This window comes from Hemiscyllium ocellatum, chromosome 11 (assembly GCF_020745735.1).
Source record: "Hemiscyllium ocellatum isolate sHemOce1 chromosome 11, sHemOce1.pat.X.cur, whole genome shotgun sequence".
Classification (NCBI taxonomy): Eukaryota; Metazoa; Chordata; class Chondrichthyes; order Orectolobiformes; family Hemiscylliidae; genus Hemiscyllium; species Hemiscyllium ocellatum.
The window spans coordinates 38,941,345-38,961,752 of NC_083411.1; the positions used below are offsets into that span (position 1 = coordinate 38,941,345).

Genomic DNA, 20,408 nt, shown 5'->3' on the forward strand with positions numbered 1-20,408 from the left:
AAGCCAAACCCCTCAACTCCAGAATCAACTTAGTGAACCTTCTCTGCACCCCCTCTAGTGCCAGTAAAGAGACTAAACCTGCAAGCAGTACTCTAGGCGTAGCCTAGTCAGCACCCGATACAGTTGAAACATAACCTCCCTGTTTTAAAACTCAATCTCTTTAGCAACGAATGACAAAATTCCATTTGCCTTTTAAATTACCTGTCACACCTACAGGTGATGTAACCCAAGGCTACAATCAAATCAATCAATCTCATAAGGTGGATGCAAAGGATCACATTAAAACATTTCCAAGAATAGAGGAACTATCCCCATTGCCCAGGCTAATCTTATCCTTCAAATCAAGATCTCTCAAAAAAGTCATTACCACAATACTGCCTATTGAGTACAAATTAGTCATCCAAACAGCTATCAGTGACTACTTTAAAGGCAAGGAAGTATTTTTCTGAAGTACTTTTGAGGCATCCAGTTATCCTAAAAAGTGTTCTCCATATATATAAAAAAATGCATGCACTCGTTTTTATCCAAGTTACATTAGCAATTTTGGTTAGAGCTTTCTATTCCCTCAAGTAGCTAAGAAATACAACAAAATGTTTTACCACCCCAGCTGATAGTAATACTGAATAAGTTCAATCCCAGAGTGAAACCTGTCCAACAGATCACATTTTATTCTTTGTTTGTTCACATGATAATCAGTCATAGAAGTATATTGAAACCTTCTTATAAATATGTTCAAAGAACAAAGTTTACTACAAAAAAGAAAAAAAGTTTACATTATTTAAGAACCATTCAAAATATTTTCATTACAAATCTGAGATAGTGAATCAACCTTTCACCCTCAAACAGGAATCATACAGAGATACTCTAACCTCAAAAGATCACCCAGTTTCCATTTTGGAGTTTCTTGTTCAGAAGGCACTGTTGTAATTGGTTCCTGGAGCTTCCTTCTGACTGAGTTCACTTCTGGAACACACATTGGCTGAATCACTCCATATCTTGGGCAAGTATTACTTTAGAGTTTCATGGAAAGTTTCACACAAGGCCTAGCAACGTTTTCATGCAATTGTCCTAAACTCACCTCATTATCTATCTACTACAGCCCTCTTGTCCAATGCGAGCTTGGATGTCCCATATACAGTAACTGGACTTTAAGAATTGCTAAGATAGTCCAGAAACCCTGGTGCTGGCACGACCTAAACAATGCCATTGCACATCTAAGTATTAGCAGTGTGAAACTGTCTTGCACAGTTTGGTGGACAGGCTGATACAGAAGAGAGCTCCCTTCTTCCCCAGGACTGCCAGAGGAGACCACACCACCAGACTCAGTCTGGTCAGAGGCTGCCACCCATGTCACTTTGGTCTCAATTGCCCAGAGGAACATGCAGTGATGCCAAAGGAAGATCAATGACCTCTTCCACCAGCATCTGTGCTCTCAGTCACACACACTCTGATACTGCACTGATCAGTTATCAAGGCTCATGGTCTAGCTTATCTCAGTATTATATGCAAAATCTTTCCTCGCTCTCGCCCACACCCACACCAACATCAACATCAACATCCCACACAACTGTCTCTGCATGGCCTCTGCATCTTCAATTCACTCAAGACATAGCACTACCTTTCCCCCACCTACATCAACAATTTAAGCTAAGCTAAACAGCTTGTTCTTCTCCTTCAATTCCTCTATCACTCCTCATTATTAAAAATTCTATTATCCACAATTCAACTGAAAAGAGCTAAGACACGTGTGCACATGTCTGCACATTGGGGTGTTGCCTGGCATTCAATTCCTCCTACAAAATGGAGAAGCCTGACCACCCGATTGACCCCCCCTCCGCCACCCCCAAAGCCATTAGACAGATGTCAAGTTCCGATCTGCTTTGTTGTTATTGAAGGTTGTCTCCCCTGACTCAGAGGCTCGTCCCATTGGACTTTGAGGCATGGATGTCTGTTTCCAACGCATTTAGTGTTTTAAACACATTGGCCATCAGAGCACAGCTGTGTTATTGAGATAGCACCATGCCACACAAACTTCAAATCCTTTGATAGATGACTTCTGACAAGTGGCCTTGCTTTGTACCTGCAATACACTGCAAGGCAAGAGAGAAGTACCGTGAGTCTTTGAATTGTAGCTGAGAAGACAAAGCACTGACACACAAGGCAAGACAGATGCGGAGAGCATTTAGGTAGGTACAAAAATGTGTGCACATTGAGACAGCAAGCAAGAATCTCCAAGATGCAGACTGGTCCAGTCTGAGCTGGGTGCCTGCCCCAGCATGCAGAGTGTCTTGGTAACAGCACTAAACATGTGCTGAGGACCTTCAAACTGAGTCATTAAGAAGCAGCGGTGTACTGCAAGCAGTTCAGAAACTTGCTACGATAATATGGAGAGATAGGCATCTGAAATGTGCCAATGTCTGTGGATGGGTTGGGAATGGGGCGGGGGGGGGGGGGGGGGGGGGGGGGGGGGGTGTTGTGTGCACATATGCACACAACTGCTAGCCTTGGACCATTCCTTCAGATAATAGCACCAGGTGTGTAAGATGGAGGTCCAGCAGAGGAAACAAGCAACAAAAATATGGAGTCAATAGATAACCACAGACTTTCATGTCAGGAATTCTGCATGTCTACTTTCCATTCAAATGTGTGGGTGAACATGAGTCTGCGTAATAAATAAGACATGATAGATTGTAATGAAGTTGACAGTGAGTGAGAATGGCCATTGCTCAATAGCAAGAATTTCATTGACATTTGGGACCTTGGTTGGAAGAAGATGTGACTGGTCAATCTTGAGGTCAAGATATCCCTTGTGATTCTCGCGACTCTCCCAAATTTCTCACCATAGTCCAGTGGTATTTTGACTCTGGGAGGATTCCACCCATGGGCTCCAGTATTCTGCTGGAGTTTAAGCCACTCAGGCTATTGCCCCCAGCCTTGACTGTTTTGATAACTGACTGATTAAAATAGCACAGTTATTCCGATAACATCTGCACATCCTGCCAGACCTTTTAGATGGTACTGTTTGAGAGATACTGGACTTCTGTCACTAGGTAACAGTAGTTTGTTCTTTAAAAAAAAATTTCTATTGCACTCAACTGTTCACCTCAAGCTCTACCCAAAGGCTGTTAGCAATCATTAAAAATGTACACTTCAACAAATTTCCAAACTCCACATCAACTTCCAGACAACTGTACACCACTCTCCAAACTCAAGTGAAACATAAACATGTTCTTCCTTTCTTACACACAAAATAGAAGCAAAGCTATTTCATCCTTTCTGCACTTTATAACGCAAGTAGTAATACCATGAATCTTCACTACAACTAGTTGAGAACCCTTACAGGTTCAAATCAAATCAAACCCAATCAAATTGCCTGTTTATCATACCTGCTACCTCCAGTCAATAACTCACATCAAATTCCATGAACTTCAAATTTTACCTAACAGAACTCAAAGAAGTTCCATTGAATGTCTTCTGGAAATTCATGAAAATAATATTCATTCCTTCATACTAACACCTGTTCAAAGGAAGTTCAACAAAATTCATCAGGTATGACCTATCCTTTACTGATTGTCCAGACTGAAAAATTTTAAGGTGTACAATTAGATGCCAACAATTTCCAGACGTTTGGCTAATTACTTTAAGCCTTTGTTTTGTTCCTCTTTCCCATCTTTCCTTAACATACAAAATTATCCAATCTAAAAAAGGAAAATGCATATTTTGAAAGATATTAGGCACATCACATATTCTTTTACTTATTTTAAAACCATGGAAAAGAAACCCATATAGACACAGGGTGAATGTGCAAACTCCACAGTATCACCCAAGCTGGAATCAAATCCTCATCCATGGAGTGAGAGGTAGCTAACCACCTGGTGTATATCTACAATTTTAACAGCTGTATCTTCCTTTTAAATGTTAAATGGACTGGAGTTTCATCACACTCAATTAATTGCACGTACACCCATTGTTAAACTATTAACTAAATCTGGCTCATTACTCGTACTTTAAAAATTCACTGAGTTACGGATGCAGAAGAATATCCTGGATAACCTAAACAAATTCCATCACATGGCATATCAAAGTTAAAATTTTCTAATAAAACAATTTTGCCTGTGTTATATGTTTGCCAAATCTTTTCATTTATGCAAGCTACCAATTCACAGTTGCTACTCAGGGGTCCTGCATACAACTGCCCTAGAGCCTGAAATCATTTTCTATTTCTTAAACATTACCCATAAGTTTCCGTTGCCTGTTTACTTTTCTCATACCCTGCCTTGCCACTGAAATGATTTCTACTTTACTCATTAGTTAATTCTAATCTTAATGTGCAGGTCAAAGACTGGATTCAGATACAATGCATGTATGGTTAAGATGCCACATCAAAAGTTCACCCAGCTGTGAAATAGCTATATTAATTTAGCAGCTAGTGTCAGAAAACTTGCCTATAAATTATAATTAATATATTGGCAACTAATGAAAGAATATTCAAATTATTACACAGTAGATTTGATTCAACACATACTGTCAATTTATTCTTTTAAAATAACAAATGTTTAATACCAAATCACGAAAAAGGAATAGATCACCACTGAAATAGAGTAAAATTAACTACAGCTTCTCCTCTTCTTTACTATCTCTTTAATACCTCCAATATTTTGCCACACTTACTTCTTAGAAATAGGAAGAGTTCTTTGACATCAAAATAGATACTATTGATCCAGTTGTCTCTGATGCTCCACCATACAACTCTGAACTAGACCCAATCTCCATACCCTACCGCTTTTTAAAAAAATAGTGTTATGTAAAACAGAATTCTTATTAGTGCTTCTGTAATCTTTAACTGCTTCTAGAATATCTATTTTGAACTACAACCAAGAATTTTACAAGTCAATTGTAAATTAATGAAAGTAGAACAATTGAGACAATTTTTTAAAAAAACTCTCCAAAAATCAAATTAGGTTTCAGAATTGGCAAAAAAGCAGAGCTTTTACATTATAAAGTGAGTTTTCCAGCACATTAAAATCATTACTAATGAAACGTCTAACTGCTCATTTTTGACAGTACGGAGCAGAGAATAAGCTAGGTTTGGCTTAAATAATTTGAAATTAAAAAGTTGGTGTTCATGCAAATACTCCAATACCCTCAAATACAGCCAAAGTTTTTAATGTTTAATAAGGAAGCCACAAACCTTGAGCGCCTGTAGCCTAGCTTGTTCCTCTTCTAGAGCAGCTTGCTTTTCCCGCTCATCAACTTTACTCAAAGACATCCCTGTGTTGGAAAGAGTGGAGACTGCATTCGATAGAGTTGTTGCTCTGTGGAGTGGCAGAAAGAATTCAGAATACAATAATGCAAAAATATCAAAGCAGCAACAAGTTCTTTTTGGACCCGGAAGGCCCTTCTTAAGGAAGAAAAGGAAAAAAATAAATGTTCAGGTAAAAATTTACCACTTAGGGAAAATAAATCTTTTAGTTATGAAGTGCAATTTTATTTGAGAATTTAGTACTAGAGGACAAAAATTAACCAGTTTTGATGAATCAATTGCACACAAACTTAAGTATCGAGAGGCAAAGACTACAAAAACAAGTTAGTTATAGCAAGCCTCTATAAGAGGCTGGCCTGTCCTTAACTAGAATAAGGTTTTCAATTCTGGGCACCACGCCTTAGAAAGGATGCAAAGGATCCTCTGGTGCTCCAGTTTCCTCCCACAGTCTAAAGATGTGCAGGTCAGTTGAATTGGCCATGTTAAATTGCCCATGTTAATTGTATTAGTCAGGGGTAAATATGGGTTTGGGTGGGTTACTCTTTGGAGGGTCAACGTGAACTTGTTGGGCTGAAGGGTTTGTTTTCATACTATAGGGATGAAAAATTTCAGCTACGGGATACACTGGAGCGGCTGCAGTTCTTAGGAAAAAAGATTGAGACAAGGTTAGATAGAATTGTTTACAATCATGAGAGATCAGAGGAAAGGGGAAGAATCTATTGAGTGGTGGCGAGATCAAGAACCAGAGAACACCATTTAATATGTATAGCAAAAGAACGAACGAACAAATAAAAGGGTTTTTATTTTTAGGCTATGTGCCATGAGGATCTGAAATAAGAGCGCAATGGAGGTATATTCAATTGCGGCTTCCAAAAGGGGACTGAATAATAGTGCAAAAGAAAATTTAAAGGACTATAGAAAAGCTGGGTTGCAGACAGCCACAAACATAAGCCAAAAGACCTCCTTCTAAGCGGAAACCATTTTATGATTCCAATACTCCAGCACAAGTCAAAGCATCCATCAAAAAAATAGAAATCAAACACAGTCTTTCAGTAAAACAGAACCTGGGTATTGCAGAATGAAAACACATTGTGAAAACTTCACTTTGTATCCATCAGGGCAATTCACAAGAATGACTCAATCAGGAACAACATTGTTCCATGTGAGCAGGAAGTGCTGATTGGCTTGCAAATGGACTATGGAATTACCATGGAAAATACACCAGCTAGGTGATGACTTAGCTTGGCAATAAACTCAGTTTACATTTAAATAAGCAGGTTGACTCAAAGATTCATTAAGACATTGATCTGAGGAATGGACTAGAGAATGGCTCACATACTTTGTTCAGTGAAAACTGTGCACAATGTGCTTTTTGTCTGCAAAGAGCAGGACTATGCATTAATATACGTAGCTTCTAAAATGCAGTGTTCCACATTACAAGCCTGACTGTACTCACATTGTTTGTATGAATAATTTCTAGGGATTATTTAGCAAATAATGACCAACTGTAGGATCTTACGTAACTTTGAATACTGTGCTTAGATTTCAGCAAGCATGTATGGTTGGACATATCAATACATAGCCTGTTGTGAATCCCTGAAGTGACACTTTGATACGATCCAGTCTTTGGGACCTTTGGGCTAATTACCTACTATTACACAGACAGTGAAATTCAACAACCACATTACTCATTTGTGTGACAGGCATAAGTGTCCTTTTGGCTTGATGGAAACATCAAGTTTGTGGTAATATCTTAACTTCCAATGATTACAAGACAAAGCTTTGACAAAAGAAAGTGTTTCTTCAGCAAGTCAAAATAGTACATTTCTGACAAAGTTAGAATAGTGTGCATTTCAGGTTTTGTGACATTGTGATGGGAAAAAAGTATTTCTATTGAATACTGCCCAACATATGCATTCCAAAGCATCCTAACAATGAAACTGAAGAGAAAAGGCTAACATGGCTGATTTTAAAGGCTTTAAAAAAAAAATCTATGCTGAGACAAACTGTGCCTCTTAAATGTTAATCAGTTATGACATTTAAAATAAATAATGTAATTTTGTTTGAGTCACCAACATATTCATATAATGAATTTTTTTTTGTGAATTGCAAAGCAAAATATGCTACTGAGCCACGCATGAAACTATCCAGTCAGATGACAAAGTATGGTCAGTAAGGTTGGTTCTAAATCACAACTTAAAGGTGGTAAAATTAAAGTAGAGGAGGAGAGGAGTAAAAGAAGGGCTTTCCAGAACTTAAGGCCTGGACAACAAAATATTAGCCATCAACATTGGCAGATCACAATCGGGGATACTCAAAATATCAGAATTAAAAGAACGCAGATATCTGAGGATTGTGGCATTGGAACAAAGTAGGAATAGGGAGGGACAAAGCTACAAAAGGGTATGAGAATATGGATTATAATTTAAAAATCGCAAGTTTGCTTGATGGGAGTTAATGTAGTTTACAGCATTGATAGGTGCACAGAATATTGTATGTATTAAGACAAAGGAGACAGTGCTGTGTGAACTCAACATTATGGACGATACAATGTGGAAGTCCTGGTCCCCCTTTGTGTATTTTAATTTCTTAATCTCTTCTTGTAATATTGGCACGACACAGCAATGTGAAACTGTATCAGGCTCCATAAATGATCTGATTATACTCTGCTTTACATCCCTAACATCTCACTCAGCCCTTCACTGTGATTTGCTACAATCGCTTTCCTAACATGAAATGTTATATTAAAAGGAAAAATTTGCTCCAACTCAGTATTGTGAAAACTAATTTTTGTTTCCTTCTCAAAACAAATTGATGTGCCTCCTTCTAATCCTGATAACCACCTGAAGTGGAACCATGTTACTTGCAACAACAATTGTTCAAGAAACTCAGATCTGGCAGTATCAGTGGGAAAAAAGCAGAGTTCACATTGAATCTGTTGACTCATCAGAACTGTACCTTCATACCAGAATTTCTCCAGCAATTTGTTTTAATTTCAGATCTCCAACATGAAACTTTTTTTTTAAAAAACTTTCATGTCACCAGTAACATCTTGTGACTTGAACCTAACTTCAAACCACACATTTGCTCCATCACCAAGATTGACATTTCCAACTCTACATAATGTTGTCAAATTCCTTCATTGCATCAACTTATCTGTTGAAAATCTCAATTATGTTTGCTGTCTCTAGACTCCATTTTCTAATGTCTTCCTGTCCAGCCTCTGAACAGTTGAGCTCATTCAAACCACTGCTGTCCAGATTTTAATACACATGAAGTCACAACTCTTGCGTGAACTGACAGTTCAACAAAACTCAAATTTATAAACCCTGCATTTAGTTTCAAACTGCTCAACAGTTCCCTTGCCTCTTTAACCTCCTCTAGCACTATAAGCCTAGATCTATGCAGTCCCTCAATTCTGGTCTCTTTTGCATAAGAATAGCGATTGTTTTACTTAGCTTCCATCAGCCTAGACCCCAAGCTCTGGAATTCTCTACCCAGATCTTTCTACATTGCTACTTCTCTCCTCTAAGTTCCTAAAAAAACTAACTAGGACCAGGCATTTTGCCTTCTAGTTCTCTTCAATGACTTGGTGCCAAAACTGTTCTCAATACCGATACATAACATGTTAAGATGCTCAAGAGTAATATTAAAAAGGCAACAATTAACTGCAAATGTTTATTGTTACAATTTCACCTGTTTACTGCAGAGAATTCTTTTGTTTTTTTTCCTTCTAAGGAAGCCAAATGCTGTTCCAATGCTTCAAGCAGACTGCTTGGTGCCTATAGTGGTAATTTAGGAAAACAAATAATTAGTTTCAGTTGTAGAAAGCACCGAACCCCTTAAGAAAATCCACAAAATTTCAGTCTATGAAATGTAGCATCTTGGGGGTGGGACCGTGGCTCAGTGGTTAGCACTGCTGCCTCAGTGCCAGGTTCATTTACACATTCTCCGTGTCTGAGTGGGTTCCTCCGGGTGTTTCAGTTTCCTCCCACAGTCCAAAAAGATGTTAGGTGAATTGGCCATATTAAATTGCCCACAGTATTTAGGGATGAGTGTGTTAGGTGCATTGGTCAGAATGCAATGTAGAATAATAGGGTCAGGAAGGTTGGTGTAGATTTGTTGGGCCAAATGTGCCTGTTTCCACACTGTAGGGATTCTATGATTTGTTGCCATTGATTCAGCACAAGGAATATCTGTAAGCTTACTCTAGTTTTCATTAATAAAATCTGGAAAAAATTATCACAATACATCACTTGCATTGAAATTGAAGAAAGTGTGTTTTTTTGACCCATTTAAGCTCACTTCAAAAGGTTTGGCTTTCCCAGTAAAAGTTAATGATAACTTGGAGTGCTGCCATTTGCTGTTTCTAAAATAGTTACCTTATATTAGAAGATGAAAAATTATATTTGGAAGACAATAACCAGTAGCATTCATGAAATCTAACAAATGCAGTAACCTGGGTTAACAAATAAAATTGTATTTCTCCAATAACCCACAAGGTGAAGCTCTAACAGCAACTGTTTCCCTATTTCTCCGGTTGAATAAAATCCCCAACTAAATAGTATTAAACACTGATCTTAAAGAAGTACTATATCTAACAAAACCTTAAGCAGCACAATTATGAAAATGGTTTTTGAGTTTTTCATCTAAGTGATTATTAAATACAGGATTTGTAAAATGATAACTATGGAAAGCCTTACACTAATTTTTTATCTTAAAATGTGTTTAGGAAAGATGAACTGCACATTAACTATTTAACATTGGAGACTTGACTTTTAGCTTGTTCACCATAGATACCTTTGTGCATATAGGTGTAATTTTCACAAGGATGTATGGCATTTCACAGCACTGAATGAAAAAAAAAGAGTCAGCCTGGTAGTTGCATCACTTAAGCCTTGGAAAAGTGACAGGCTATGGATACAAAGTAATTCTCCAATCTCAGTTGCACCAACATGGGAAAGACAGAGCAGAAGCCAGAAAGTTGAGGAAAGAAAACCATCCACAAATGCTTGGTTGAAGACAAATATAGAAGAAAATAACTTAGATACTCAAGGATGAAGAAAAAAAAAGATGCACTACAATCTGGAAAACTAATAAAGTGTGTCAAGTAATATTAGACTAGTCATTTCAGGAAGTGTCAAATACATCAAATAAAAATACCTTCATTTCACAACATCTGCAACGGACATACTATCTGATTTTCAAATCTGAGTTCAAAGGTGGTCCCAAAACTTTATATTAGTCATTTACTATAATAAGAATGCAGGTTTGGCCAAAATATGCTCAAGTTCTTTTCCCCTGGCATTCCCAGTACCACAAAATTGCAAAATAAAAATTCACATACCTTCTCACATGAAACAATGTAAGAATTCTTTAGGATACTAAACTGATTTAAACCTGTAATTAGTATTTTACAAACAATACGATTACATCATTGGGTTGGCATCTTCAACTGGAAGAATATAATCTAATTACAAGTTCTGTGGAAGCAGGTTATTCATTTTGACTAATTGTGACTAAATGATGATGAAATGTGACTCAATTGAATCATTCTGCAAAGTAGATTTTTTAAAAAATCTTTAGCTCTTGCCGTAGTAGGAATCATGGCAATGTAGCAGTTGACGGTAATAGATTGAAACTCTCTCCATTTCAGCAGTAATCAAGTAGTGGTGGCTTTGGAGTTGGGGTGGGGTGGGGTGGGGTGGGGTGGGGTGAGGGTGAGGAAAGAAAAGAGAGAGAGGGGAGGGGGTGGCATTAAATCGAGGCCTTGTGTGGTGAGCTTGAATTCAAAAGCTTAATACAATGCTCAAGATGCAACTAGCACTATTTTAAATGTAGTAAATGCTCTAGAATAGGTTTACTTTTCTTACAGGAGACATGCAGGTTGGGTATAGACAAGTATCAACATGTAGCATTCAAATAATACAGAAGGAAAGCTATCATAGTTTTAGGTAACCAAAAATTCTAATTCAATTTATATCCTAGATCAATAAGTTTTACAACTAGCACCCCTATCCTATAAGCTATTTTAACATACCTCCATTTCACATTGTAAATCAGCTTCCATAGAAACACAATCAGGACTTTTAAAATAAAAACAGTTCAGGAGGTACTTATAAACTGAAAAAAAAAGTGTGTAATAAACACAGTGAATGTCTTGCTCACTGTTAATGCATGCAGTTTTGGAACACAGATGAAACAACTGCCTTCAATGCAAAGATGACAAGCTGGTTTTTATAAAGGGAATAAAATTTACAACAATTTTTCCCTACTAATGCCAAAATATTTTCAGTCAGTTGTGATCCTCTGACATCTTTCCATAGGCTCATTTGAGGTTGAAAATGTGTTGCTGGAAAAGCGCAGGTCAGGCAGCATCCAAGGAGCAGGAGAATCGATGTTTCGGGCATGAGCGCTTCAGGCTCATGCCCGAAACGTCGAGTCTCCTGCTCCTTGGTTGCTGCCTGACCTGCTGCGCTTTTCCAGCAACACATTTTCAGCTCTGATCTCCAGCATCTGCAGTCCCCACTTTCTCCTAGAAGATCCACATTTATGAGGTTGCCTGGTTATCGACTGTTAGAAATAGTTGGTCATCATGAGACCAGCTACTGCTGAATCTGATTCACCCAATGTACACATACTTCCAAACGAGAATGACCAACTAGCAATTTAGCAGAATTGATGGTGAATATTTCCTCTTAAAAATCTAGCCAAGCTTGACCAATCTATTTCAAGTTATCACAACTTGAAATTGTCACCCTTTGACTTGTACAGGGCAACACTGCAAACAAAGCAATTATGTAAGGCATATGAATCAAGCTAAATTTTGAATTATAACATGTGTACTCTTAAATACATCTCAATGCTTAACATAGGAAATTGGGACTTATTGCCACTCTTCTACTCTAACCTAATGTCATTGCTGGGACATTAAATCTGTTATCTTCAGTTTGCCATTTCTCCGATAATGGAAAAACACATTATGCAAATTTTACATTGCCTATTACTAACTCCTGTGCTTATTTGTTTTGACTGATACACAATGAATATCACTCATTATCTTGTTTTAAGAATCAAGATAGAACTTGACTTTTTGGATAAAGAGTAGAATGTCCTCGTGTCAGAAATCAGATCTCATACCTACATGAGTCAATAGTGCTAAAGTCTTCAGACATTTTACTTAAATATTTTGACTTGTTCAGCCAGCAGCACACCTTGGATATTCTTGCCTTAACACAGCTTGTATTTAAATCTCACTCAACTCACAATCATGTATTCTGATTGTAAGTACAGGAGAAGGAATAATCAGACATTTGAGATGAATGGAAGATTATAAAAATAACAATGCAGGTTCAATTCAGAAGCTCTTTGGGCATTGCAGAAAATATTGAGCTGTCTGAGTTCAGTGTGCATTATTACCATTGCTTCCATCAAATCATTCTAAACCAGTGTTCAACAGATTAATCTAGGTCATGAAAATAAACAAATTCAAATACATTGATGAAGTTCCCTTCAAATCACATGGCAAAGGCTTGGCACTACTTCACACAATGCAATGTATACAGGCAGAGTTCACATAAAATATACATGTATAAATCATGTATACACAGAGACTCATGCACTCTGTAGGAAAGAAACTTAAAACCTCAGGAGCTGGGAAATGGACAAAGCTAAAATGATATGTACACTGACCTGAGTAAGATCTGGAATGTCACCCTGATCAATTCCAACTTGCTGTGTCAACAAAGAAAAAGTTCACATTACTTCATGCAGTGGCAAGTAAATAAAAAAAAAAGGAAAGTGATTGCATGCTTACAGAAGGTTTCATACACAGGAAAAAAAAAGAGGGGAAGTGGTGGGTTTGGGAGAAAGACTGCAGACAAGCATAAATGCATATTCACCTCTGCAGTTTTGAGAAATTCAGACAACTTGGTCATTCTAGCCAGAAATTTTTTGTAGATGTCTAAGGCTTCTTTGCACTGATTTTTCTTCATATCAAAATATTTCTCTGAAAGAAAGCAAACAACATTTTAGTACATGTTTTCAAAATTATTAAAAAACATTTAAAATGCATTTAAGAATTTTCCATACCTGCTACTGTATTTGTTTTTAAAGCTGCTGTGGTCAGAGCCATTGCAATGCATGAAAACAGGAAATAAAATGAACCTAATTATATGCAATGTTTCTGTCAACATTGAGAAAAATGCCCACTATAAACATTCCAAAAATATAAGTGGCATAATTTCTTCAGATTAAAACTCGATTTCTGTACATTTCCTGATGCTTTTATTTACACAACAGATGGCAAATCACTCAATTTTGAAGATATTCAAATCTACTGAAATAGTTTGAGCAGAACCTCCAAGCTTGTTATAAAAATCTTGAGATGAACCAGCCCTTTACCTACTCACAACTAAGTAGTAATACACATTTTTATTTGACCCTGGTTCTAGCCAATTTAACATGGTTGTTCTTTTTCAAAATGGTTACATGAAGTAACTTGTGTAATGTTGTCATTCAAAAGAAGAATATTAAGAGTACAGTATATAATTGCAATAGCTATTAGTATCATGTCTTTCCTTCCTTGACATGTAAGGAACTTTGCTCGGTGACTACTTAAAATACCAGTAGTTTGAAGCTTAAAATAAGTTGCTGTATACTATGAATCAAAGTAAAAAAAAAATCAAAGGATCATCTCTGTTGGGTTATGTCTCATGGCTAACATGCCTCAGAGCCATGCTCACAATTTCACTATCACAACACTTGACCAGAGGGTATAAAAAAGGTCTCACTCCAGCTTACCTCCGATTACTACTTGAAACAAGACATTCTAGTGGAACAATACTCATCTCAGAATTAGAATGGTTATGGCACAGGAGGCCATTCAGCCATGATTTTGTTATAGTGCCAGTCTCCCGCCTTTTCCCTTAGACCTTTGCACACCATTTTCATCCAAATACTTTCAAATGCCTCAACTAAAGCTGCCTCCACCACATTTCCAGGTAATGCAACCCATACCCTAACCAGTTGCTGTATTTTTAAAAAAATCTTTCATTACTCTTGCTTCCACTGCACATCACTTTAAATCAACGTCTTCTTGTTCAAATTTTCTTTCGAAAGTGGGAGCAGCTCTTCTTTATTTACTGTCCAGTTTTCCGATTTCAAAAAACCTCCGACTTCTCTGTCTTCTTCTCTCCAAGGAGAATACCCCCAACTTCAATTCATCCTCAAATTGAGTTTTCCATTCCTGGAACCATTCTTGTAAATCACTTCCACACTCTCCATTGCATTTGCATCTTTCCTATGATGTGGCACCCATAACCATACTTAATTCTCCATCTCAAGTCCAACATATACCTTGTGCAAGGAGATATTGAACTTGTACTTTACGGTCTCACTAATAAAGCCAAGAATACCCTACACTTTAGAAATTTCTTCCAATATCTGCCCTGTCACCTTTAAATGATCTGCACACGCACACATACACAGGTCTCCCTGCTCCTGCAACTTTTAGAATTATATCTCCTATTTACGATTGTCTTTCCATGTTCTTCTAACCAAAGTGCATTGCCTCATACTTCTGTATGGAGCCTCAGTCACCTGTCTGCCCTATCCACAAATATGCTAAATTTCCTTTTAGACTTCCACATTGCCCTCCAAGTTTACAACTAAGTTTAGCGTCATCCATTGCAACCTAACAGCTTAATATTGGCCAAGACATGTGTACATAATATCTGAATTATTTAATACCAAGACACTGGTACTGAGTATCATATGTCAGAGGACTTTATCCTGCTACAGTAATCTTATGTTAAAAAAAAATCTGCTAGAGACAAAGTCACTAACCTGCACAGGGCTTAAACTGATTTTACTGCTAGTGAAAAGATACCAAATATGAGCAGTCATCTTCACCTAAAGGCTTTACTCTACTCAACACTGAAAACTTTGGACATCTGACACCAAATAATTATATTTGATGTAGTAGAAACAAAAAGAAAGTGCCAGAGAAACCCAGGTTTAGCAGCATCTGTGAAGAGCTAAAGTTAACAGAGGTGAATCTGACTTCAGAATGCAGAAAAACTACAAGCTATTTGGCCCTTCAAACCTGCTACACATTTGGTAAGATCGTGGCTTCTGCTCTGGCCTCTATTCCATTTTAATAGTCATCGTCTGTAACCTCTGGCTTCACCATTGGCTAAAAACATTAACTCAGCTTTGAGCAGTTCAATGACTAACTCCACTTATCTCTGGATAAAATAATTCCCAAGACCAGTGTGGGAAAATTGGCATTTGGATAGCATCCATTTCTGCGTTATTGGAATTTTAAGAAAATTACACCATACATCTCACTTCTGGAAAATTAATACTGATCAGTGTCTTGCTTGATTATTCTTGCGCACTCTGTTAAATGCAAATATCCTCTTCTTCCCCTCCATAAATTTTGTAATTTTCTTGGCCAGTACCCAATCTTCAACTCATTACAGTTTATAATTCTTACACAAAATCTCACTAGTTTTTTGTGTTTATTCTTGGGATGTGGATTTAGTTGGGTGTGCCAGCCTTTATTGCCCATCTCAAATTATCCTTGAGGTGGCAATGGTGAGCTGCCTTCTTGAGTTGCTGCAGTCTATTTGGCGTGGAAATTCCAAGAATTTTATCCAGTGATGGAAACATACCACTATGTATTCACTAAGTCAGGGAACTTCCCAATTATGCAACTCTTAATAGCAGTTATTTGTCCCACTTTGCTTCCAGGAACTGAATTAAACAAGGTCTCTTTCCTTATTCCCTTAGAAACATTGGTGCAAGAAATAATCTTGGATGCATTCTAAATAGCATTTACAACTTCAGTTCCACATATTCTCTTGGTATCAGTCTACTTTAGACTATTTAAAAGGAACTTGCAGCATTGCTCCTTTTTTATATGTCTCTAAAACTACCAGCTGCCAAAAGCTTCCACTGCCAGTTAATAAAAGATGATCATGGTAACGGGATGTTGATCAAGTTGCTGAAGAATTGGAACTCTGTTTGCAAAACAGTGCAACAAAGATGTAGAACATAGAACATAGAACAATACAGCACAGAACAGGCCCTTCGGCCCACTATGTTGTGCCGAACATCTATCCTAGATTAAGCACCCATTCTTGTACCTATCCAGTTGCTGCTTAAAGGTCGTCAATGATTCTGACTCTACCACTCCCATGGGCAGCGCATTCCATGGCCCCACCACTCTCTGGGTAAAGAACCCACCCCTGACATCTCCCCTATACCTTCCACCCTTCACCTTAAATTTATGTCCCCTTGTAATACTCTGTTGTATCCGGGGAAAAAGTTTCTGACTGTCTACTCTATCTATTCCTCTGATCATCTTATAAACCTCTATCATGTCACCCCTCATCCTTCGCCGTTCCAACGAGAAAAGGCCGAGAACTCTCAGCCTGTCCTCGTACGACCTATTCTCCATTCCAGGCAACATCCTGGTAAATCTTCTCTGCACCCTCTCCAAAGCTTCCACATCTTTCCTAAAGTGAGGCGACCAGAACTGCATACAGTACTCCAAATGTGGCCTAACTTTGGTACAGCTGCAACATCACTTCACGACTCTTGAATTCAATCCCTCTGCTAATGAACGCTAATACACCATAGGCCTTCTTACAAGCTCTATCCACCTGAGTGGCAACTTTCAAGGATCTATGTACATAGACCCCAAGATCCCTCTGTTCCTCCACCTCACTAAGAACTCTACCGTTAACCCTGTAACGAACTTGTTTGTTCTTCCAAAATGGACAACCTCACACTTGGCAGGTTTGAACTCCATCTGCCACTCCTCAGCCCAGCTCTGCATCATATCTAAGTCCTTTGCAAACAACGACAGCCCTCCTCACTGTCCACAACCCCACCAATCTTCGTGTCATCTGCAAATTTACTGACCCACCCTTCGACTCCCTCATCCAAGTCATTAATAAAAATTACAAAACAGCAGAGGACCCAGAACTGATCCCTGCGGAACTCCACTTGTAACTGGGCTCCAGGCTGAATATTTGCCATCTACCACCACTCTCTGACTTCGACCGGTTAGCCAGTTTTCAATCCAATTGGCCAAGTTTCCCTCTATTCCATGCCTCCTGACTTTCCGCATAAGCCTACCATGGGTAACCTTATCAAATGTAGTAATAAAATGTAGTAATAAGCAGGATTTTTTCCATGACTCTGGCTATCAGTGCCATGTTTAAAAATTGTAAAAATGAAGCAGAGGAAAGTTCTTTGGTGTAAGACCAACTACTAGGTCAACTTCCCAATGTTGCATTATCTCAAAGCATACTTTCCACGAAAACACACCAGAGTTTCTATGATACTTGCCCATAAACAAGCAATGGCAAACCTCTAGTCTTGATGCTGGCAGAGGCTATATTCACTACCATTCTTTTAAAAATTTATTAGAAAAAGTTTTTAAATCTACTAGCTTTCCAAGTAGATTACTAGAATAAAGTTTTAACAATTACACTCATTCCATGTTGCAGGAGAGAAAAAACATTTAGGAAAGGAGAACGCAGGGATAATTTTCCATGGATCGCTTGAAAACCAAAAGAAATGTCTATTCCATTTAAGCTACAATTAGGAACCTGTCCTTAGCAAGGTAATGGATAATGGATACTATAAACTTATGAATAAATTGAAGACACTATATAGAAATCACTAGTGTGGAATTAGTAGACCATTTGGCCCAACAAGTGTACACCAACTCTCCGAAGAGCACCCCACCTAGACTCTACTGCCTACACAATCAACCTAACTTACACATCCCTGAACATAATGGGCAATTTAGTATGCCAATCCACCTAATCTGCACGTCATTGGACTGAGAGAGGAAACCAGAGCACCCGGAGGAAACTCCGCACGCAGTTGCCCAAGGCTGGAATTGAACCCAGGTCCCTGGTCCTGACAGGCAGTAATGCCAACCACTGAGCCACCCCAAAATTTCTATTCTACTTAAGATCAACCTGCATTCCATATACTCCCCTAATGAACGTGGTCTTTTGGTTACAAAACTTACACCCTCTTCTTTCCACTGTGGTGTGCCATATGTTGCAGACGAATATAAGAGAATATTATGGCTACAAGCTAATCCGTTTTAACACTACTCATTTTAAGCCAGACAAGCAGGCGGCTTGTGGGCGGCACGGTGGCACAGTGGTTAGCACTGCTGCCTCACAGCGCCTGTAAACCCGGGTTCAATTCCCGACTCAGGCGACTGACTGTGTGGAGTTTGCACGTTCTCCCAGTGTCTGCGTGGGTTTCCTCCGGGTGCTCCGGTTTCCTCCCACAGTCCAAAGATGTGCGGCTCAGGTGAATTGGCCATGCTAAATTGCCCGTAGTGTTAGGTAAGGGGTAAATGTAGGGGTATGGGTGGGTTGCGCTTCGGCGGGTCGGTGTGGACTTGTTGGGCCGAAGGGCCTGTTTCCACACTAAGTCTAATCTAATCTAAAGCTTTATGCAACTTCAGAGATTTATTCGGGTATGCGTTGCTCAGCTGTATTTAAGTCAGTATGTATTTTTAAAGCCTTAATGTATAATTGCAATTAATTTAGTAGCTTTATTTTTATAAACTAAATTTTCAAACTTGAACATTTCTAGATCCAAAGTGGTTTGTGACTGCATTAAAAATTCATAAAAACATCTAAAGCTTCATGGAATGCGTTTGTTTTCAATTCAAAACAAAATTTACCTTTGCAGGGAAGCAAGCAGGAAAACTTTATGCAAGGTTTTATTTACCCCGAAATTAAATCCATTTACATTAATATACATCCACAATATTTAAGCAGAATAATACAGACAAATCAAGAATACCAGTTTTGACTGCAAACAGAAAGAATCAGGTTTTCATTAACAAGATAAGCAGCATTCTCCTCTTCATATAAAATGTGATAGTGTACAAAAACTAATCTTAACTAAATATACATCAAAAAGAATTTTATAGTCAGACTGGTGATCATTTAAAAATAATTTGTTTTTAAGTTTGGACAACTAATTCTTCAGAAAGACAAATGGCAAAATTATGTTTTACCCAGACTTGAACTTCATAAACTTCTTTTCCTGAAGACAATGAGATATAAAAGCAAGTAGCAAGAGTTTCTACAAATATTTAAATTAGGAAAAAGGAATTAAAGCGAGTGTGTAAAAAAATGCAGTGTTGAGAGTTGCGAGTTGAAGGAATCTCGATCGCACAATCTAAATTTGCTTGTATTTAGCATTTAAGAATTAACTGAAATTTACAGTTTAAATTCAGGAGCCTAAGCAGGAATATACAAACTCTGCTGTGGAACAGCTGCCAATCAAGGAAACTAGTCCTAACAGTTGTTTGCTGCAAAGGAGGTTCAGCTGACATTTTAGTTTTAGAAGATAAAATTAAGGCTGAATGGAGTGCTAAAACTTTAGAAAGGTGAAGTAATTTGGTGAGAAAGAGGTACTCCTAAGCTTTTCCTTTTCCTAATCTTGTAGGAATCTGTTCAGACTTAAGTATTCAACTTAAACAGTAAAGTAGAAGTTGATTGGTGAGTATGGGTGTGTAATACTAATTTCTACTCTAATCCCCAGTTTATAATAAGTAGCTCAAAAGTAAATTTTAAAGTATGGCATTATCAATCATATGAACACCCAATCTGGGGTATGTGCAATATTGTGAACACTAAGTACCAAGTCAAGCATGTGCATGATTGTCAACAGATGCAGAAATTCAGGCCCCAGGATTCAGAGTTGAGCAGATACTAGAGTCATTTTGGGATGTACGGGGGCAGAGGAATACATCAATAATATTTAGGGCAATTGTCACAAAGATAGCAGCATCCAGGCAAATAAGGCATGGGTGACTAACAAGCCAGACTGGTGGTGGAGTCTCCCAAAGCCATGTTATTTGCCAGTTTTCCATCTAGACACTGCATGGGTCAACTGTTCCTCAGAGGAATACTGTGCAAACCAAGCCTGTGGCATCACAGGTGGCTCACCAGCAGCAGAGGGAAGACAGACAATTGGTATTGCAGTAGTAACAGGGGTTTCATTTGTTAGGGAATAAAAAAATATGCATTTCTGCAAGTATAGATGTGAAGAAGGAATACCAGGTACATAAAATACTGTGACACTCACTTAG

At 38.1% G+C, this 20,408-nt stretch overlaps 1 protein-coding gene across 3 annotated transcripts in view; it reads right to left on the bottom strand.

Moving 5' to 3' along the window:
- Nucleotides 1–20,408, bottom strand: part of si:ch211-200p22.4 (phosphatidylinositol-binding clathrin assembly protein) — a 162,699-nt gene that overhangs the window by 79,267 nt on the left and 63,024 nt on the right. For all 3 annotated transcript variants that reach the window (XM_060832539.1, XM_060832540.1, XM_060832541.1), the window contains exons 7-10: nt 13,165–13,271; nt 12,956–12,997; nt 8,960–9,045; nt 5,192–5,315 (exon numbers count right to left, since the gene is read on the bottom strand). In XM_060832539.1, coding sequence (XP_060688522.1) covers nt 5,192–5,315; nt 8,960–9,045; nt 12,956–12,997; nt 13,165–13,271 — 359 coding nt within the window. The remainder of the gene's footprint in view (nt 1–5,191; nt 5,316–8,959; nt 9,046–12,955; nt 12,998–13,164; nt 13,272–20,408) is intronic.